General features: G+C 36.7%; 1 protein-coding gene and 1 long non-coding RNA gene across 2 annotated transcripts; both read left to right on the forward strand.

Annotated features, from left to right (window-relative positions):
* The first annotated feature begins 900 nt into the window (after positions 1–900).
* Positions 901–16,619, forward strand: LOC149420137 (tRNA (uracil-5-)-methyltransferase homolog A). The gene is made up of 10 exons (XM_089635993.1): positions 901–1,235; positions 1,897–2,067; positions 3,312–3,467; positions 4,218–4,538; positions 6,486–6,623; positions 9,978–10,093; positions 10,320–10,428; positions 11,287–11,409; positions 12,457–12,649; positions 16,342–16,619. Exons 1-10 carry the CDS (start codon positions 1,041–1,043, stop codon positions 16,596–16,598), a joined length of 1,779 nt encoding a protein of 592 aa, XP_089492119.1. The 5' UTR covers positions 901–1,040; the 3' UTR covers positions 16,599–16,619.
* Positions 16,620–18,296: 1,677 nt separating this feature from the next.
* LOC149420138 (uncharacterized) lies at positions 18,297–21,564 on the forward strand. Its single transcript, XR_016302703.1, has 2 exons — positions 18,297–18,392; positions 20,563–21,564. It is a non-coding gene; the product is annotated as an uncharacterized LOC149420138 (long non-coding RNA).
* Positions 21,565–23,378: the final 1,814 nt, after the last annotated feature.

The raw sequence follows: 23,378 nt of genomic DNA on the forward strand, positions 1-23,378 counted from the left end.
CCTCAGGGATCTCATTCCTACAGCATTCAGTTCAGACGGAAAGAAAAGATAGTCTAACTAAAAATTTTAACAACTTTGTTAAAAGAAGGTTCAGTACATATTTAAGATGTTTAAAGATTTATTATAATTCCATTTTTATTCAATCACAGTTCAAAATTTACTTTATAAAACAATCCATTTGCCGCAATCTTGGACCTTTTGTATGTAGTGACAATTGCTAATCTTTCGTTTCAATCTAAATACGTATAAATTACTTACTTAACCCAAAATAAGAACTGAATAACAGAATAATTTGTGAATGTTTATAAAATTTTTTGTAAATTTTTACTACCGTTTCCAAAATCTTGTGTCAGTTAGCCGATTTTCCATAATCGTAAATGCAAAAGGTTGTATTTATTGTCATTAATTTGAATCAAAGGATTGTTTTTTTAATGCGTATTAAAAACGGTAGTCGTAGGTAAAAGTTTTCCTGATCACCAAAGGTTTACACTTACTTGTCAATATGCTTTTAGATCAAGGGTCGAGTTGCCAAACTAAAATTTAAACGTCTGAACTGCTATTAGCTTCTTCAAATTCGGACAAAGTTAGAAGTAAGTGGTAACATGGTGCCTGGTTTATTTATGCCATAGAGCTACAATTAGAGGCGCTATTGCGTATTTATATCTCGTCGAAAGTTGTTCCACTCTTAGAACGTGATAAGCGGTGCGCGTAGACCGGATTCGGTAGTTTTAGTAAGAGCGTTGGGAGAGTTGGAGATAAAAAAACGGAACCTCTTTTTTCGCTTCATATCTCATCTAAATATAATACATCAATGCACGGTGATCAATCGAGAAATCAGAAGTACTAAAAAATCCCACCATCTTCTAGTTTTAATTGACTCAACGATTTGACAGTTTATTTTTTTATTTCACAATCTATGGATTAGTACAAAAATCTCCACATCCGTCAAACAAACATTGCCTCGCATAACCTCAAAAAATATCTATCAGCCGGTTTGTTTATGGCGTGGCTTTGTTTGTTTCTGTGCAATATAAATCAAAATGACTTCGGTTATTGAAGAGTTACCCGCGAAACTGATGGAAGAACCTTTGGTAATTTCCGAAGACCCAATACCGTCCGAGAAGAATGAAGAGACCAAGGAACTTGACGAATTTTCCTACCTGAAGACTGGAGGATTTTCCTCTGAGCTTTACAAAATTGAAATTAAAAATATGCCAAAGTTTTATGGAATCAGTGTAAGTATTTTAGGTAAACTTGTCTAATACAGCTGCATGCAGAGGCTCTTTAAAAAAACAACACTTGATTTCAACTTGAATATCAAATGGAGACAACTATTTAGGTCGGGGGTTTAAATAAACATGCACAAAATAGGTTTTTAAGGTTTAGTTTGGGTTATTTTAATAATTTCTGCGTATTTCCTAACCTTCAAATCTAACTTTGATTGAGAAAAAATATATTTGAATTCCTACTAAACCAAAGGCGGCCTATGTATCTCAATAAATAAATATATCAATATTACCCCCAAGTATGGGGTACATACAAATAATACATTTTCCTTCAAGACACTTCGCACATGCATCGATAATGCACGGGATGAGTTATATATTTGCGCTGCTCTGATACGTGATCTGTTTCGGCTGGCCGAGCTGTCTCGATACCGCCCGTTACTGTTCCTGAAGTTTGGTAACAACTTCAACACAAATGAACATATCAAGGAACTGCCCCTGACTACCACGCATCAACATTAGTGGAAAATGTTGCCTGTGCAAGGTGGAAGACATGGCTAACAGAAGATTGAACCTGCATTGCCTGGCGGGAACCCGACGTATTGAAGCATTCGACTAACTAACTGATCAAAAGAACATGTGTGTAGTTTACATGTTATCATTATTGTAGGAACTAAAGAAGCTGTTGAATAACAAACTGCAGCTAAAGACGGGTAAGATCAAGCCACCGAGGCGAGGAAGCAGCTGGCTCTATGTGTGTTTCCACAACGAAGTCGACAGACTCAAGGCTATTCAAACCCTGGATGGGTACAAATGGAAAGGGAGTGACTTGAAGGCTGTGGTAAGTAACTCTTTACCTTTTTATTTCCACATATAGACCATATTTTTTGTTTATTTATTTTTAAAGACTGTTTTCTAATTTAATTTTATTGTATTATTTTTAGGTCTTAAAGGGTTAATTTTTATTACTCGGGATAAAAAACCTATCAAACAAACATTTGATTAAAAAAAATATTAACATGCCTAAATATAAACATAACTTGTGAAAAAAAACATAAAAATGATAATGGATTTCAGTCCAAGAAAAATAGCCAAAATGGGATCTGTCATTATATTTACAGTATTTGTTGCTGTAATAAAGTTTGCAACCAGTGGCGGCTCATGTCTTTTGAGTGTGATAAGGTACTTAGTTTGACAAATTCGACATTATTGATGTTGTTTAGTCCGAAACGATTTTTTATATTTTTCCAAAATTCGATTTTTTGTATGAAGATTTTCAAGAAATTTTAGTTTGGCTCTTATTTCCTGAAAATTTTCATACAAAAACCGAATTTTAGAAAAAAAATCAATATAATTTTCAGATATCACGATATCAATAATTCAATTTTTTGTAATAATATCAGCACTCTAGTGCACCCAAAAGTCACGACATGCCACTTGTTGCAAGCTAGCATAAAATATGGACGCACTTGAGGAACATCCTTCAGAAGGGATACGTAAAATACGGCCCATTTGTTTAACAAAATCTAGAGATATTCATTTTTTGTTCATGTTCCTCAGGAGGACTCTGGTATTGAAAGGGTTAACTCCTCAGGCATATTCTGTCAGAAGGTCGGAGTATTTCTGAATGTATCCCCAAAACTGTTTTTGAAAGGTGAAGAAATATACTTTCAAATTTCATTATTAGAAATAAACATGTATTTTTTAAATATTAAAATTCGGAATACAAACGTAATAATTGCTCACTTTACGTTTTTTGTGACAAAAATGATAATGAAAAAATGTATAAAAACACACTTATATTATTAGACAAATGTATAATAAGCGTAATCTCACTTTTAGGAGGTTTCATATAAAAATAATTAATAAAAAATACTTAAATTGCAGTCGGAATTTTTGGTTTCATAAAGGTGCAATTTTAATTATTTTGTGGTTAACTTCTAAATTTGGAAGACGATGGGTCCAAAAGTAAAATGTCAATTTTTTTTATATTTTTTTTCACATATTATTATTTTTATTAACATTTAAACCTGCTAAACTACTTACGTAGTTTGTCAGCATTGTCAATGTTGTTATCATTTGTAGATTGCTAATCCCGCTCCCGACCCCCTGGTGAGGAAGCGTAAAGCAGAAGCAGAAGAGGAAGACGATGGATCCAAAAGTAAAAAAGTTGCCAAATCGCAGGAGGAGCAAATCAAAGACAGTACAATTCCATACTGGAATGTTCCATATGAAAAACAAGTATGTACCTGCAAGCTTAATGCAAGCACTAAGGACTAGTTCAAAGTTAAAGTTCAACTTCTGTGACAGTCCTCCGTGGTTGAGGGGTAAGGCTCTCCATTGGCAATCCGAAGATCCCTGGATCTTCTCCTCCCCACTACCTTCAGCCTCACAACATACCTCACTGGCTGCAGACAGTTGGGAGCAGTTGGAACTTATGTGCAGTATTCACTTTAAAAACAAAGTCCTAATCGAGTTCTGTTATCATCCAAATACTTAGAACCAACTGGCCCATGATGAAATAATAACAGAACTTGAATAGATCTTCCACAGACCTAGAATTTTAACTTTGAAATTTGATGAATTAATTATTACTAATAATCCACAAAACTTTCAACATTGTTGGCACATTCCCTACAATTTCGTTTTTGCCAAAAAATGTAACAAATTCCACCAGAAAACTGTGTAGCGTCAAACAATGTCTTAACTAACTAATCATCACGCCGTTTCCCCTCAGGGATGGGCAAAACAACTCGTCCTTGGCACACTCTCCTTGCCTCATTCACATTCATACATCGTCTCATGCATACTCTTCTGTTATTCTGACTCTTGACAGCCCGACTCAAGTATTTGATTCAGTTGATCGTGCCATGTCTTCCTCGGGTGTTCCCAGGTTCTACCATCAACTTTCGCGCTATACATTCTCTTATATTCGCATAAACAACATCACCAATGACAAGTTACTAATTTAATTATTATTTTTTACTTCAGGTTGAGTACAAACACCGATCAGTTCGCGGGGTTATTCTCAAAATGGGTAACGAACTCTGGAAGAGTCACTCAAACATACGCGGCTACATCGAGGCACAGAGGAAGGCTAACGACGGCCTCATCTGCAGCTTCGGCCCCGTTAAAACCGCCGAAACCATCGATGGCTACAGGAACAAGTGCGAGTTCACCGTGGGCATGGACTCTGAAACCAAGCTGCCGACGGTCGGCTTCAGGATCAGCAGCTACGTGAAGGGGGTAACGGGGGTCGCTCCCGTCGAGGGACTCAATCACATCTCCAAATCCATGAAGAAAGCTGTTTTGGTTAGAAACATGTACCTAATTATTCTTTTATTATACAGTGACACAACTGTGTGCACCTCCCTTTAACATAATATAATCCTGCATTCCCCACCCAACCTGTTACACAATTACCTGTCCCTGTCTGACAGTGTGGAGTACCTACATCAGAGACAATTTCAACAATATACTTATACATGACCAGTTTGTTAAGAAAACCTGTGCAGTGTACACGTTAAGTGTTCCCTCAGCACGTTTAATTCGAGTCTGTTATGGAAGCTTGTGAAATCCATAATATTGTTCGAAAAGACCAAGGGGAAGTCAGAACCTTTTCCAATTCTAACTGTTAACCACAGCTACCCCAATAGTTGTTTCAAACATTGATTACAGTCCACCATATAACCAAAAACTGATTTGTGTACAATCTTGCAACTATAGATAGATTGTCCACGGAACAAAATATATCAGAAAATACATATTCAGATTGACGTGCTTCAAACTGCTTCACATTTTGAATTTTCCACATTCGAAATGTTGACTTTCAATTTTGACGTTGATTCTCTGCCTATTCTAGATTTTGATCAAATTGTGCTCAGCTGATAAAACATAACAACATGGCCGTTATGCTTAGCAGATGATCACAATCTGATCAAACGCTAGAACCCTTGAGGTGATTTTGCACAAAAACGGCACTATAAAAATCATCCAAATATTATTATTGACGTTCCGAGAATCGGCATTTAACCTCTTTTACGCCGCATCTAACAGACGCAATCAAAAAAATCATTTCTCTCAGCTTTTATAGGGAAACTACTAATCAAAGATTATACACTATTTTTATAAATATATTATCTTGTAAAATGCTACAATTTACAAAAGCATCATTTTATAGCTATCTATATTAACCTCTGAAACATCTGTCGTGCACCAGTGATAAGAATTTTTTCCTGCCGACAAACTGTCCGTGCACTGGTGACATTAGATTTTCGCCCTAGCAGCTGGAATTTGTTGAGATGCGATTTAAACCTCTATCCTATTAGAAAGTGTATTAAAAAATATATCAGAATTGCTTGCGCTTGAAACACTTTAGGATTCATTTTTGATTTCACGCATCTAGCCCCTTGGGAAGTTCAAAAAATAAATTATCTATGACTATTAAATTTCAACTGACACTTCTATCTAAAGTTGCAAAATATAAAATATTGGGGGATTTTAAAAGAGTGTCAAAGTCTTTATTTCTTTGAAAACACCTTATGGTTATTTTTATTTGTACGGGGTATTTATTCAGGGTTAGGTAGAAAAAAATAAAACCAGTGTATTTACTAATATATATATATATATATATATATTTTTTTTAGATAATGTAATATTTTCTATTAAAATGTCTTACAACAAACATGAAATGTATATCAATAACTAGCTGACGTTTACCCGGCTTTGCTGGGGGTTGTCCTTAGACATAAAGCATCCAGGACTTTTCTAGATATACAATTCCGTAATACATTATTTTGATGTATCTCATAAGGTTAAGCCAGCATTATTAATGTAAGCGCCCGAAAATATTTTTTTTCATCTTAATTACAAATCGACTTTTCTCTATTTTATATAAAAATAATATGCATGTATTATTATAAATATAAACCTTCCGGAAAAAAATCTCTAAATTATGAAATGAGAAATGTGAAAACCCTATCGAAATCCGTCGTAGTTTAGAAGAACTAAGCGCACAAACTGACAGCCACGGATAGCAGCTTTGTTTTATATTGTTTAGAGATAAGATACATTATCTGGTAAACAGAAAACAATAGCAAAATTATAAAATCATAGTTCGTATTCTGATATCTAAGCAAAATTCATCTAAAGTAATTTTCGCAAGGTTCTGCAAATTTTTGGCCAGTGTTCAGGGTTATCTGAGGATTTCCTTATCCAGTGTTCCAGAGGTTAATAAGACTTGTATCATATTGATTCCAGGTTTTCCAGGAGTATGTGCGCTCCAGCCCGCTGAAGGCATACTCCCCCGAGGACCACAGCGGCCACTGGTCGCAGGTCATGATCAGGGAATCGGCCAACTCGGGAGACCTAATGCTGGTTATAGGAGTCATTCCGCAGGTGTGTTGGCTATCGGCGATTATTGCACAAGTCTCAACTACCGAGATTCGGTGGGACTTTACCAATACATATTGTTTTAACAGCATTCAGTTTACTTAGTTCTGCTCTATCATATTATATTGGATCTGGAACTTTCCTATCTTTGACAACTTATAGGGAAAACCTACAGATTTTCCCTTTCTGTCAATCATTGTTTGTGGTTATTCTCAATGAGGGTTCAAGATTAAGAGAGGAAAAGTAAATTAGTTTAAATCTCAGTTTACATAAAAATCTATCTATTCAATCTATTAAAAAAAAAAGTTTTGCATGTCCAATAATAATTTATTTTCCAGTCCAACGATGGTTAGGTCCCATCATTTTAAAAAAACCTACAGATTTGGGAAAAGCGATAGAATGTAGGTGGATTCATTGGCTTTAAAGCACAGTATGGAGTTTATTGATTTACGTATTAAGCGCTTGTTATATGCCAGCGGATTTTCTCAAACTGTCAAAATCTCTTCATTTTTTTGTCGCTAGAGGGCGGTAGTTGTACATTAATGAACTTGTCAAAATACAACATCAAATGTGCGTCATGATCATGTCGCGCATCATCACGTACGCAATTGGAAATCGGAAATATTAAGTAAAACAAACAGCTTAGTAAAAAGGTATGACTTATTTGCAGAACCTACTATTTTGGTAAAGCATTTACTTTGACATTTTTTATAAATGTTTATCATTCACTTGCTGTTGTTAAATCTAATTAGATTTGAACGGCTTTTGGCTTTACGAATCGCATTTCAGAAACATTTCCTATACAAAGAAAGGTTGTTTTGCACGGTATTCGGAAACTCGTGGTATAAACGGTATAACTTGTGAATGAATCTACCTTTCATTTAAAGTCAATTTTGGGTTATGATATTTTTTATTTGAGCTTTCGTTTTCGAGAAAATCGAAGGCGGATTTATTTGGTAGATTTATAAATTTTATATTTGATAGAATATCTATACATATTAATAATATTGACCTCGAAAAATAAAAGAAAGTTTTTTTTAAATTTATATATTTGTTAAATTATTCAGTGTTAACTAAACAATAATCTGTTTTAACCATGGCAGTATCGTGCAAGGCATACTAGTACTGTATCAAAATATAACTAGCCGTTGGAAATAATAGTTATATTTATTTAACGACCAACGCTATTGAAAAAAATTACGTCAATGGGTTGAAATATAATACCTAAATACAAATATTATAACGAATCCACGATTCGACCTATTGTTTAAGATGTATTGACGCGTAATAAATATATGAAATGGTGAATCATTTAAATTTACTGAATTTAAAGTTACTGTTCTTTATACAAATAGAACGGCGACATATGCGCCTCACAATTTTTGCCGCATTTGGGTGTTTAAAATGTTACCTGGCTATTATAGACTTAGAGGCCTTGTGTTTTCTCGGTAGGGAAAAAATTGTTTCCTAAAAAACCCTTATTATTTGGAACTTTACAACACAATACGTAGATAGAATATCTTTGATTTGACAAATTGTGAATGGTTACGTGTGTATACGCAGAAAGGTGATATAATCGTAAATTTACTTATAAAGTTTTTTTTGTCTGTTTAATCTAAAGATAAAAAAACGGTAATAAACTTGTTTACTCCTTATGTGAATACGCCTTACCATGTAAGGTCGGAATAGTGAAAAACTTGACATGTTATCACTTAAAATTGCCGATTTTACCAAACTAAAAATGATTTGGCGTGAGATGGTAATTTTTGGTTTGATTACCAAACGCGCTCACAACTGAGTCAGAGCGACAATGAATTCTCACACACACTTGCATAAAGGGCACGCAAATCAACATCGTGACGTTCGTGCTAACCGTTAGGAAAAGGTACGCACAACGCACATTGAATATTGCATTTTATTCGTTTCAAAGAATATGACAGTTCAAAAAATACAATGCGACAAATTTACGTGAAAAAAGAGTATTTGTGAGTACTTAGCGTTTTTGTAGCTTCCTAAAATTATTGCAATGCTTCAAGTGAGTCGGTATTCTACTTTTAGACCCAGAAATGAAACATTTTGATGGCATTTTAGAAATATATACGCCGTAAAACAAGGAGCGTATAGTCCCACTACCGCTCTCGGGGGCTTCTCACCCGTAATAAGTAAAACAGTGTAAATGTGTTGAAAATTTGGTGCAAGATGAAGTATTTATTTAATTGTTAATATCCACAGATATCATAACGATAATAAGAGGCCGTACTTCTACAGATGTGTGTATTATATACATATTTTAAATTAAAAATATAGTGTAAAGCCGTTATTAACGCGATAATCATACATCCAAGTTTTAAAAGTGGGTTGTATGGTGTATCAATGTTTTTATTTTTTATAGTCGAATGCCTACAACAACTACAAAAAAAAATAGGCAGACTGAAAAATAATAGTCCATTAATTGGTATTAAAAAATATGAAGTCTGAGAATGACATACGAAAGGTAGTATTAAGCCGTTTTAGGGAGCCGTTTTCCAGCAAATCACCATTATGCCCTATAACCCACTCTTAATATATTCAGAAGTATGATTTTGCGAATCCAAAACTGAATGCACGGAAATCTCCATTGCTCAAGGCGTGTTCCCATTGCTGGAGTGGTTATTTTTTAATGTGCTTCACTTTCATCCGAGGCGCACTCAAATATGACATAATTTTATAAAAGATCAGATGTCATGCACATAATTAAATTAATAATAAATTAATTAGTAAATTCAGTGACCAGATAACTCATCAAAAACTCGCTTTAAATGACAAATCACTTTTTAAAGGTGTGTAGAATTGTCATTGTGTTAAGGTATCATGGAATCTGTAAATGCTAGTGTAAGGTTTGCCGCGACACACGTTTTGTTTCTGGAGAAAGTACCTCTCACTCTACGAGACAGAATATTGTTCGTAAGATTCTGCTCCTATTTTTCGCTAGCTGATTTTTTAGTATGATGTTTAGGTGGCTCGTTGTTCAATATCTAGTAATATCTTACTTTATTCATATTTGTCTTTGCTACTGTTTTGGAGTTCACGTATGCTTCTTGTCGCCAATTTACGTAAGACCTATCAACTCCTCGGGCCCAGACAGACCAATGAAATTGATTGGTCAATTCACCCAAAGTAAGATAAAATTGACCTTACTTTGGGCATACAGAGATGCCCACAACTCAGTTTTATCGTTTCTACGATTCACAACATTCTAAAATTTTAAATGACCACTCGTCCTTTGGTTTGCTCGCTGTATGTGTGTTTAATCCACTGACAACCGATTTTAGTAAGTTTGGTTTTATGTCCCTTAATAATTGTCTGTTATAATATTTTCAGCAATTAACAGAAGAAGAGATTGAGCTGCTAAAGAAATCCCTAGTAGACCATTTCACATCTGATATCAGCAGACAAGGCAGCATCAAATCCATCTATTTTCAAAATATGCCACAAAGGTACATTATTGCTTAATTAGTAGGTAATATTATTGTTTCTTATACTAAAGTAAACTAATTGAAGGAACATTATTGAATTCATGTTTTCGTGTGAGAAATTTAAGTGATCCAAAAAAGAAGTGAAAAAGGTAAATTTCTACTTCCAAGATTTACATTCATTCTTTTACTTAAATAAAAGTGATATTCAAATGGATGTATTTAAAAATATAATATAAATTGATTTCAGGAGGGCCAGAGATGCTTCAGCTAAATTGGAATTAATTTGGGGAGAGTCTCATATTTTTGACAGCATTCTTGGACTTCAATTCAGAATATCCCCGGCTTCTTTCTTCCAAGTAAGTTATTTTCACCTCATTATATATATATTTTTTAAACATTTATAACAATATTTTTTTAACCTTCAGAGAGGCGCCATTCATAAAAATCAAAAGTGGAATCTAAAGTTTTATTAGCCCAAGCGATGCCGATTTTTTTTTTCATAAATTTTTCGAAGCATTAAGGTCAAAATCGCATCGAAAATTATTCTAAAAGGGATAATATTAGAATGCTCGCATGTTCTCCAGAGAACCATCGGCATTCCACTGGTTAAAGAAAGACAAACATTCCCGGATTACGAATAACCTGACAATATTTGAAAATCTCTTACTATATCACCACAGAAAGTGGAAAATGTTGCTTGTGTTGTGATGGAGGACTGCCAGCTGAGGAATTGAACTCACGACTCCTGTGTGGGACCCATTCGCGATGTCATCTCAGCCACTGACCGGTCTGGTCTGGTCCAGCATATATATTTTTATTTGTTTTTGTACATTAGCTCTACACGGACCTTCAGGAATTTCATTTCCCTCAAGGCCTACATCGTCTTCGGAGATGCTGTATGGAGGATATTTTAAGAAAATGAAGGAGCGGAGTTTCTGGCAAGGAAAAGGGTATGAAGAGTGGGTAGAAATCTGGAGATCAGGGTGTCCAGAAGTGACATCCCTCCCACTGCAGTGTCAGGCGATGGGTCCTGAGAGTCCAGCTAAAGAGGTGAAAGGGTCTCCTTTAACTGGCCTCTCCTGAACCGCAGTTGGTGGGCAGATGCATCCGCTGCCAAGACCGAGACAAACCTCCCAAAATGAGGTTGATTTATAGCATTTCAATGATATAACTTATGATAAACACAACCTAACCTGTAATGTGTAATGTTGTAGATCAACACGGCCGGTGCAGACAAGCTGTACGAGACGGCTATAGAACTGGCTCAACCCACGCAGACCTCCACAGTGTTGGACATTTGCTGCGGAACCGGAACCATTGGATTGTGCTTTGCTAAAGTGAGTGTATGCAATGTGTCCAAATATAGTATTCACCTTGGTCGGCAGCAGATACCTTTCTTTTCTTATTACATAATTAGTGGATGATTTGTAAAGCGCTGTTTTTGTGAAAAATCACCTCAAGGGTGCCTAAGAGTGCGACATGTATTAGTTACCATTGTTAAAAAAAAACAACTAAAAAAATTGAAGACCAAAATAAAAAAATGTATGAAGTAGTCACAAAAAGTTTAACACATAATTATAAAACACTGCCTCGGTTTATATTTAAAAATGGATTTGGGTATTGATACCCACTTTGATAATAACAGTGAGAGAAAGTGATTTTATTTATTTCAAACTATTTGTTTCATATTATCTTTTTATTATTCAATATTATTAAACTCTAAAATGGGGGCCTCAGCACGGGTAAAGCACCCAGTTAGAGGACCACATTATCAAATAATTTTTTTTAAATATTTTAACTATCTAATTTTTTAATTCTAAATTTTGATTGCAAAAAAAGGAAGAAAAGATTATGAAAAAATACAATAAAATAATATTGTCTTCAATCATTAAATATTCCAATCCGAGGTTTTACCCATTAAGTTTTTGCAAAAATAATAAGTTTTCTATGATACATATTTGATTGAATGTTTGTTTTTTTTTTTAAATATGTTAAGAATTTTGAGAGGTTTGTGTTGAATATGTGGAGAAATATGAGAAAGAGGAGAGTAAAGGTCAACAGCATTTGAAAGAAAACTGATTGCGCCACTTTACATAAGGCCTATTGACTGCCAGGCCCCAGAAGGACTAATGAAATTGATTATCTGCCTAAGAAAAAAAAAAATTTCAACCAATCCACAAGGAAAAATTGATCTTACTTCGGACACACAGACAAGTCTACAACACACTTGTCGGTTTTTCACTCCAGTGATTAAAAGTAGTAAGCGATATCACATGCAAATTGTGAACTTAATTATGTAGTTATGGTGATCCTGCATTGAAACAATAGTTAAATTTATGATAAAATGAATTATATTAAACACAATAATTTTGATTGTATTCCAGCACTGCGGCCAGGTACTCGGTTTAGAGCTGATTCCCGAGGCCATTTCCGATGCCAAAGTCAACGCCGTGGCCAACAACATCACCAACTCTGACTTCTTCGCCGGCCGTGCCGAGGACATCCTAACCGCCGTGGTGGGCCGTGCTACTCACCAGGACGTCATCGCCATTGTGGATCCCCCAAGAGCAGGATTACGTGCGTATTAACTTATCTAATTACTTGCATCATCGGTGCTGAAAGCTTTAGAGCTGAGATGGGGAACCTGCGGCCCCGACGCTGTTTGGTGCAGCCCGCAGTTTCAGTGCAGCCTGCTGATCACAAAAAATTACTTTTAGAACTCGAGAACTGTTTTCTTTCACGGTGTTTGAGATGCATTATGACAAAACCCAGAGAAAGGAATAACATAGCTGACAGGTACATACGTATGCACCTACGTTACTAGAAAGCAGTTTAGGCACAAATAAATAGGGGATCCAACATGCCTTTTTAATTTCTTACTATTTTACTAATAACAAATTATGAGGTAATGCTAATTAAACTAGAGACTCGCTTATTGATTCATCTGCACCCATTTAAGAAGGAAACCATTAATAGGGGGCAGCCAAGAACGTTTAATGTTAAATCCACACAGGAGGCCCCAATGGGAAATAAGTTTCTCAAGGCTTACTGAGTCATCTTCGGTAATGCTGTGAAAATGATAAAATAATGTATCTAATTGTCCACAGGGCCCCAACGTCGGAGAACCCCAGCTAGCTTCCAAAATGATACATTTTGAGGATTTCACATTTTTGTATAACTAGAAAAAGGTTGCAATGATGAAGGACTATACAGTAGAACCCCGTTAATTCGTACCCCGATAATTCTAAAAAATGCGTAATTCGAAATTTTGGCCAAAAAAATATCCACAGAAAAATTTTTTCATACATAATGATTTTTTGATTAGAAATTTGTTAATTCGTAATTCGAAATTTATTTTTGTCCACACACGAAAATTTGTCCATTTAATTCGAAAAAATTCGATTTTTGTGAAAATAAATCTTTCGTAAATCTGAATCCAAAAGACAGCCGTGGCGGTAAAACGCCGAAAAATGTATTTTTAAATTGTCCTAATTAGTATCATTATTTTGTAAATCTGAATCGATTTACACTGGAATGTCGTATTTTTCCCAATTTATTTCGAATATCCGAATTTGAAGGTCCGAGAAAATACGTTTTACGCGGAAATATGTTGTAATTTTATGTATTTACACCAAATATCTGAATTTAAAGGGTCGGCTGCGAAATCGCATTTTTACGAATTTATTTTGAATATCTGAATTTTAAAGGGCCTGCTGCGACGGAAATCGGACGCAAAATTTCAATTTACTCGGAAGTATATCGTATTTTTACGAATATTTTAATTTAAGGGGTAGGCCGCGACCGAAATCACTAAGACACTTCCCGGATTTGAAGGGGCGACCGAGAAATTCGTTTTTCGGCTTTTTTTTTTTTTCTTTTTCTTCCTAAAATTTCGAATTAAGTGGGGATTCGTTAATTCGAAATTTGATTTTTGATGTCCCGTGGATTTCGAATTAACGAGGTTCTACTGTAGTGGTTTGAAGTCGCGACACCTGGATGAGAATACGACACGTTTGTCCACTCGGCTGGTTAAGCTGATATGTTTTAAATGTTTCCCTTTTAAACAATACTACAAAATTTTCATCTAAATATTGTTGGGATACCGATTCTCTGAAAAATAAAAATCGAAAGCGCTTATTGGTTTGCGCTTCGACCTTGAAAAATTATTATTATTATTATTATGTAATGAGCAAGCAGCATTCTGCTGATGCGCTCATATCTGATTTCACAACAAGTTTGACAGTAATTGAGTTGTTTTAAGTTTGAGCTAAGTCCTTTCTTCTCTCCAAATGTGAATCCAATAGAGCTTTGAATTGATTTATATTTGTTGCATCGATGACATGTTGTGGGAGTTTGTTCCAAGCATCCACTACTCTATTTGCAAGGAAGTGTTTTCTAGGATTAGATGCAAAAGTCGTTTTGGTAATTTTTTTTGAGTGTCCACGGAGATTTATATTTTTATTAGTAGTGAAGATTTCTTGGATGCTAGGGCAACTGTAATGTCCAGATAAAATTTTGAAAGTCTCGATCAAGTCACCCCTTTCTCTTCTTTCTTGTAAGGTTGGTAATCTTAGTTCCTCGAGTCTATCTTCGTATCGTAGATCTTTCAGAGCTCTTGGTATTTTGTCTCTGTACTCTCTCTAACAGATTTATATCCTTTGCGAAGTAAGGACTCCATATTTGGAAAGCATATTCCAGGAGAGGTCGCACATATGTTTTATATATTTTTAACATCATGTCCGGTGTTAGGTCAAGGAAGGTTTTTGAATTGCTTTCCGTGTCTTTGTGAATGTAATAATTCATATTCCACTCCCTTCACCCACACCACAAGCCTACCCCAATGGGGGATACAATAGATAAAATTCTACAGCGGCGCTTTTTCTGTGGGTTTGTGAGAGTTATTCATTTTCCACTTTCTTCGCTCTCGTCACTTACTCCGGTTGGACTTATCTGCGGTGTTCGCAATTCTTTTCAAAGTCTTTTTTTTTGTATCTAGATATTTAGATAATCTACACAAATTAAAAAATAACATACATTTAATTTTTATTTGACCATTCCAAATTAAAAGAATATTTTTGGCTCCTTCACGGCTTAAAACGACCCTGTTTATAATAACCCCGAGCAATTCCGGGTACACTTGTATGTAAATATTTGTTCTGACTACTTTTTCCTTCCCTATAAGCTCTATAAAAAAAATTAAGCTGTCCCCCCTAGCTTGGAAGCTGGCGACGCCCTTAAAGCCATTCTCGTGTTTCAAGTGCAGTGATAAAATTCTAGTTGCAGAGTGTTGAAAAACTCGGAAGAAACCATTTTCATGTTCTGGGTGTAGTTTTAATTAAAGTTGAGAACTCGCACAAGGAGTAACTCTTAATTTAAAACCAGTATTGTGTTGAGAATATAAAGATAAAATTCCATTTGTGGATTCATCTGCAGACGCATTTTGAAGGAAAACATTATCGTGTTTGAAGTGCAGTTATAAAATGCAAGATGCAGACTGTGTGCTCAGATCGGAGGAAACCATTTTCATGTGCTGGGTGTAGTTTTGATCAAAGCTCGGATTTGCACAAAATTAATTAATTATTAAGTTAAAAGGAGTTTTGTCTTCCGAATGATGTGTTAAAATTCCAGTTGCAGATTCATATCTATATTCAGTTGCGGATAATATACATTGAAAGTACCAACTACCCCCCCCTCCTCCCCCAACAGCGTAATCTTGATGCGGGTGATACCACAAACATCCAAATGGCCCCCGACAACGAAAAGGTTCCCCACCCCTGCTTTAGAAAGTCTGGAAAATCCTTCAACTCCTATTGGTCTCTCTTCGGTTCGAGCACTCCTTCGTCCTGCAGTTTTATAAAAAATATGTGGTTATTATATCTAATTTTAGTTCTGTCAATATAACTTAACTTTATTGTAAACATGTTACCAATTGATACATTCTCCTTATCACAGGCCCAGTCTCTCTTCGCACAGCCTCTGAAGTTGCTTTCCCCAACTTTGTCTTTGGCAGCCAAATAGACGTCTCTGTTCTAGAATTGCCGGCAGTATTTTATGCGGAAGTCCATCTTCTGACATTCCGAGCATGAGATTTTCAGTACATGTCCAAGCCATTCCATTTTCAACTTTTCTATGAGATCATGTACATATTCTATTTTTAAAGTCGTTAATTTTAATTATCCCGACGAAGAAGCCTTTGGCTTTGAAACATGCAGATTATTATTAATTGAAAGTGGTGTGAATGAAGTGTTTAAAAAATGACTTTTGTGTAGATATGCGTGCCATCACCCAGCTGCGCCGGATGAAGCAGATCAAGCGGCTGGTGTACCTGTCCTGCGATCCCTCAGCTGCCATGAAGAACTTCCTGGACTTGGGCCGCGCCAGCTCCAAGACTATGCACGGGGACCCTTTTGTGTGCACACGGGCCGTGGGCGTGGATATGTTCCCGTACACCAAGCACACCGAGCTAGTGCTGCTCTTCGAGAGGATGACCGAGGAGGTAAATACAGTATTTACTTCTGATTTATAGGTTAATAGTTCTGCAGACGGCTTGGTAATGTGGCCCAAGTGTTTCCTCCATTCTCCTGTACGGCATGGAAACCAGTGGGACGATTAAGCAAAGCATCAAACTAACTAACTAACCAACCAGCACGGGGACCCTTTTGTGTGCACACGGGCCGTGGGCGTGGATATGTTCCCGTACACCAAGCACACCGAGCTAGTGCTGCTCTTCGAGAGAATGACCGAGGAGGTAAATACAGTATTTACTTCAATCTGCAAAGTATCAAACTAACTAACCAACCATCACGGGGACCCTTTTGTGTGCACACGGGCCGTGGGCGTGGATATGTTCCCGTACACCAAGCACACCGAGCTAGTGCTGCTCTTCGAGAGGATGACCGAGGAGGTAAATACAGTATTTACTTCTGATTTATAGGTTAATAGTTCTGCAGACGGCTTGGTAATGTGGCCCAAGTGTTTCCTCCATTCTCCTGTACGGCATGGAAACCAGTGGGACGATTAAGCAAAGCATCAAACTAACTAACTAACCAACCAGCACGGGGACCCTTTTGTGTGCACACGGGCCGTGGGCGTGGATATGTTCCCGTACACCAAGCACACCGAGCTAGTGCTGCTCTTCGAGAGGATGACCGAGGAGGTAAATACAGTATTTACTTCTGATTTATAGGTTAATAGTTCTGCAGACGGCTTGGTAATGTGGCCCAAGTGTTTCCTCCATTCTCCTGTACGGCATGGAAACCAGTGGGACGATTAAGCAAAGCATCAAACTAACTAACTAACCAACCAGCACGGGGACCCTTTTGTGTGCACACGGGCCGTGGGCGTGGATATGTTCCCGTACACCAAGCACACCGAGCTAGTGCTGCTCTTCGAGAGGATGACCGAGGAGGTAAATACAGTATTTACTTCTGATTTATAGGTTAATAGTTCTGCAGACGGCTTGGTAATGTGGCCCAAGTGTTTCCTCCATTCTCCTGTACGGCATGGAAACCAGTGGGACGATTAAGCAAAGCATCAAACTAACTAACTAACCAACCAGCACGGGGACCCTTTTGTGTGCACACGGGCCGTGGGCGTGGATATGTTCCCGTACACCAAGCACACCGAGCTAGTGCTGCTCTTCGAGAGGATGACCGAGGAGGTAAATACAGTATTTACTTCTGATTTATAGGTTAATAGTTCTGCAGACGGCTTGGTAATGTGGCCCAAGTGTTTCCTCCATTCTCCTGTACGGCATGGAAACCAGTGGGACGATTAAGCAAAGCATCAAACTAACTAACTAACCAACCAGCACGGGGACCCTTTTGTGTGCACACGGGCCGTGGGCGTGGATATGTTCCCGTACACCAAGCACACCGAGCTAGTGCTGCTCTTCGAGAGGATGACCGAGGAGGTAAATACAGTATTTACTTCTGATTTATAGGTTAATAGTTCTGCAGACGGCTTGGTAATGTGGCCCAAGTGTTTCCTCCATTCTCCTGTACGGCATGGAAACCAGTGGGACGATTAAGCAAAGCATCAAACTAACTAACTAACCAACCAGCACGGGGACCCTTTTGTGTGCACACGGGCCGTGGGCGTGGATATGTTCCCGTACACCAAGCACACCGAGCTAGTGCTGCTCTTCGAGAGAATGACCGAGGAGGTAAATACAGTATTTACTTCAATCTGCAAAGTATCAAACTAACTAACCAACCATCACGGGGACCCTTTTGTGTGCACACGGGCCGTGGGCGTGGATATGTTCCCGTACACCAAGCACACCGAGCTAGTGCTGCTCTTCGAGAGGATGACCGAGGAGGTAAATACAGTATTTACTTCTGATTTATAGGTTAATAGTTCTGCAGACGGCTTGGTAATGTGGCCCAAGTGTTTCCTCCATTCTCCTGTACGGCATGGAAACCAGTGGGACGATTAAGCAAAGCATCAAACTAACTAACTAACCAACCATCACGCTGTTTCCTGCAGGGGTAGGCAGAGAGGACGGACCGCCAAACAACTCCGTCTTGGCACACACTCTTTGCCTCACACACATTCATACATCGTCTCATACATACTCTTCTATTATTCTGACTCTTGACATGGCCCGACTCAAGCATCTGATTCCCTTGGTCGTGCCATGTCTTCTTCGGGCATCTCCAACTTCTGCTACCATTCACATTTGCATCATATCACATCCTTACACTCCTTTCTTCGCTCATTCGCTCTACATGCCCAAACCATATAAGCGTCCCTTTCTTGATCTTACTCATTACGCTTACCAGCCTTGAACTCTTTGCGGATATCCACATTTCTCACACGATCATACATGGTTTTATTTAACAGGTTTGGAACAGTTATAAAAATACATCATCATAATTGATTACTTTACACTGAGGCATTTTTCTAAGATCAAAAGGAAGCAAATTTTTCACTACAAATGCAACAAAGTATAAAAAATAATATTGTAAATCTGCCCATAATAGCTAATAACTTGTGAAGGATAGTTATATGATTCAATATTTGTTCAGGCCACAATTCATTGATAATGTACTAATAGATTAACATTGTCTTTCCCTTGACTTTGTCGACTTCCACATTCATTTGTGAAATTTATGGGTTATGTCATGTAAAACCAAAAAAATGTACATATTACCAAAAGAGCTTCAACCTTTGGAACTCTGAGCTTCCGCAATCTAATAACTCCGTAGTGCGCCGAGGGTACAAATCTGAAAAACGGATTGTATTAGTGTCGAATACCATATGGATGTATACCATAGTATCCACTATAGCAGTGTTCCGCAAACTTTTTGTGTTCAAGGTACACCTATCAAATCAAGAAATTTTAGAGGTACACCAAAGAAAAAAGCAATATTTATTTATTACTAAAATCAATATACCTATTATGAAAAGATGTTTAGTGAGAAATGTGAGCCTGTTTAACTGAGCACAGTCGATCGAAATTTGGAGCAATCGTTGATAAGGCTGTTCTCAACTCTTCATTGATCGTCCTCAGACGTTCTCTTTTTTTCGATTTAATAGTATTGAGAGTTGAAAATCCCAATTCGCATAAGTAGGTTGTGGCAAATAGTAATATATTTTTAACAGCACACTTTGAAAGCAGTGGATACTCATTTTTTATATGTAGCCAAAAATGTGCTAGCTCTACTTTGGAAGATTTTAGTTTTAATGTCTGATCAGTTTTTAACTCTATGAATTCTTCCTGCTCGTTTATCGGTAAGTGTCCGAGGGAAATATTATCCGAGAGTGGATTTCGTACCCAGTCCATAGGTTGTAGGTTACACTCAGGAAAATAACAGTTAGCTGCTAATAGATCCAAGTGTTTCACTATCAAATTCTGCACTGTTTCTGAATCGGCAGCCATGAAATTTGGAAACAATTCATTACTACCATTGACAGTGTGGCTGATCCATAATACCAACTCAGCTCGAAAGCTTTCAATTTTGTTCGAAGATCTTAAAATATAAGAATTCCTGCCTTGCATTGTTCTGTTGAGCTCATTTAAATGAACGAATACGTCCGCTATATATGCAAGTTTTACTACCCATTCTTCTTGTTTAAACACAGAAGTAAAATCTGACCCTGGGCCTCTAAAAACGTCTGGGACTCATTTTTTAGCTTGTAAATCCGAAATAGCACTTTTCCGCGAGAAAGCCATCGTACTTCTGTATGAACAGAAGTGACTGATGATCTGCTCCCATTTGCTTTCTTATTATCTTCACAATACCTTGATTTTTTCCGCGGCAAACCAACTGATGACCACGGTACACTAGTGTGCCGCGGCACACGCTTTGCGGAACACTGCACTATAGTACCAAGGGGTACTTTTGGCGCTTGCGCAGTTAAAATACTTCCCTGAAAAATACTTACTTGAAATAACTTATTTTGATTTTGTAATGGCAACACCAAGATTGCTTAGTATTTAGGAAACTCGCGATTTGCATGATATTAAATTATTTTTCTGGTTTCAGGGTTTGGAAAAACTTAACACAACAGAAAAAATGGACGTGGTACCTCCATCCATTAAGGAGGAAATTAAAGACGAGGATGTAAAAAAAGAAAATGACGAAGAAGTGGATGTAAAAGAAGCCAATGTAAAGAAAGAAATTGATATAAAAGAAGAAATTACAGACAAAGTGTGAGACGTGACTTTAAATAATAAATCTTCACTTCAGATTCATTATTTAAAAAAATACTAATGTGTAAAAAAAAAACTAAAAATTTTGAACTAAATATGTATCCTTCCTGTTAAAATTAAAACCCATGAAATTAAAATTTTATTTAATTTAAAATTTAAAAGTACATATTTTTATTAAATGCCATGGCTGAGAATTGAATTCGATCAACTGCTTGGAAGGCAACTATTGTAATAACACCTTTATAAATTCACATTATAAAAGTTACATATACTGAAAATCCAAAATTTTGTAGGTATTATTTTTAATTTTTGAATATCACATCCAAAATGTTATGTAACAACCGAAATTCAGGAGCGTTTTCACAAAGAGAAATATCTACCCAAAATAGTTTTATTTTATTTTTTATTCTTATTCTCTGTGTGTGTATGTAGATGTAGGTGTCCTAGAAAAGATTAATTCAGATTTTCAAAAATCAATTTATTTACCTGCGCCACGTCTAATGGAAAGTGCAACATCTGCATACCTACCATACCTAGGTATATAAAAACATGCGCGTATTCAAATGCAATGTTACGTCCAAATTTAAAAGCAATCGGTGATGAAATTTTGGAGATTTAAGATTTTTAACGAATGAACATTTACATTTTTATTATAGATTACCTCTAATAGTTAATTGAATTTTCATTTAAAGATTATCATAAAATTTTAACCCCTAATGATTATTCACTTAAAATTGCTGACTCATGAAAAAAAAGTATTTTGTAGATACATATTTCTCTTTGTGAAAACGCTCCTCATATTATATGTATTTGATATATTTTTTTAAATAAAGAATGTAAAACAGATAAATAATGAACAGTTGTGATATTTATTATTATTTATAATATGAAGAATATTTATTATTTATAATATGTCAATATACATTACCATTAATAAGACTTAAATGAACTTTGAACTTCATCGCTAAATGACTGCATAACAAAATATTGAGATTTATTCATTTTACATTAAATACAATATTAATGTAACTAACTAAAAGTACACATAGTTTGACAGGCTTATCTTAGCAGCCAGCCGAAAGATGAACAAACTATTTTTATATCCATACATTGTGTATCTACAAATCACAATTGCAAATTTAAGTATGTACTTATGTCTACATATATTTTTCTTACTACAAAAGACTTGGTACACTTGGTGTTAATTTAAAAATATATATTCCTAATGTTTAATATATGGCCACAAGATATAGAAATACTGTAGTGTTTGGTGTTTGCGCTCGTTTAGCTTCGGGTTCTACCGAAGATAACCGAACGCTACTACAGGCCTTGTATGACATCGTCGGCTGGCGCGAAGTCATTCCCTCGCTAGACGGCCGTTAGGCTACTTGTTACTTGTATTGTCAGTATATTATATTACGATTAAAACAACCTCCGTATATCAGAATCTACGACTTTTAATAGAGATAATACCAGATCCCTATCCTCGATAGAATACTGGAGATTGAGGGCCCAGTATTCTATAACCTGTAAACATCAATACGTTACAGTGGCGCAGCTTAAAAAGGAGTATACGGAAACAGTTTTTCGGATTGCCGGCAAGTCGGATTATTTCACACCAGTGACTTGCAAAAAAAAAAAAAATCTCCGGGATTTTATTGTCAAGGTGACAATAAATGGAGATAAACTGGGCATAATAAGGACAATTGGAAGTAAATAAAGTGCCTCTGGGTAACAAAGACCAGACGAAGAATCCAGCGAAGAATCAATAATTTCGTGGTTCTGGGTAACAAAGACCAGACGAAGAATCCAGCGAAGAATAAATAACCACGTGGTCCTGGGTAACAAAGACCAGATCGGTGGTCCTGGGTAACAAAGACCAGATCGGTGGCCCTGGGTAACAAAGACCAGACAAGTTTCACAGAAGAAGAAGATTTGGAATTCCGGGAAGCGGCTGGGCGCTGGACTGCATCGGCGCCGGTTCCTGGAGTCAGGTTGTCTTGTTTCTTGTTTGTTTTCTGGAAGGTGTTATTGTTGCCGGGTGGGTTTTTTTTTTTTTTTTGTGTTGTTGTCGTTGCAATCATGGAATCGGGCGGAATTTCCAGGTTCTCCCACGTTAATGGAGATTGGAGTCTATTCCGCTTGAGGTTAGAACAGTTCCTTCTAATTCGTGATGACATTAAAACGACTAAGTTAGATGCTTCACAGAAACGCGCTTATTTGCTGAATCTTCTGGAAGCGGAGACATTAACTCTTTTGATCAACTTATGTTTCCCTGCTAAAGTTACAGACGTGGCATTTGATCAGTTAATAGAATTAATTGAGAAACATTGTTCCAGACCGCGATCGGTATTCAGGGAACGAGAAAAATTTTATCAAGCCAAGCAATCGCATGGGGAATCGGTTAGAGATTTCGCGGTCCGTCTAAGGGGTTTATCTTCTTTTTGCGAATTTGGAACGCGCTTGCCAGAAAGCTTAGCGGATGCCTTTGCAATCGGTATTTTACCAGGCCGGGCTAAGGAGAAAATTTTTCTAGAGGGAACTAAATTAACATTTAACGAGATGGAAGAGTTAGCAATAACGGTTTCAGCGTTAGACAATCTGGTTCCGGAAATTAAATCTGAATTTTCCGCAGAGAATTCGGATGTG

This window comes from Hesperophylax consimilis, chromosome 10 (genome assembly GCF_061612785.1).
Source record: "Hesperophylax consimilis isolate HC1 chromosome 10, BYU_Hcon_1.0, whole genome shotgun sequence".
NCBI lineage: Eukaryota > Metazoa > Arthropoda > Insecta > Trichoptera > Limnephilidae > Hesperophylax > Hesperophylax consimilis.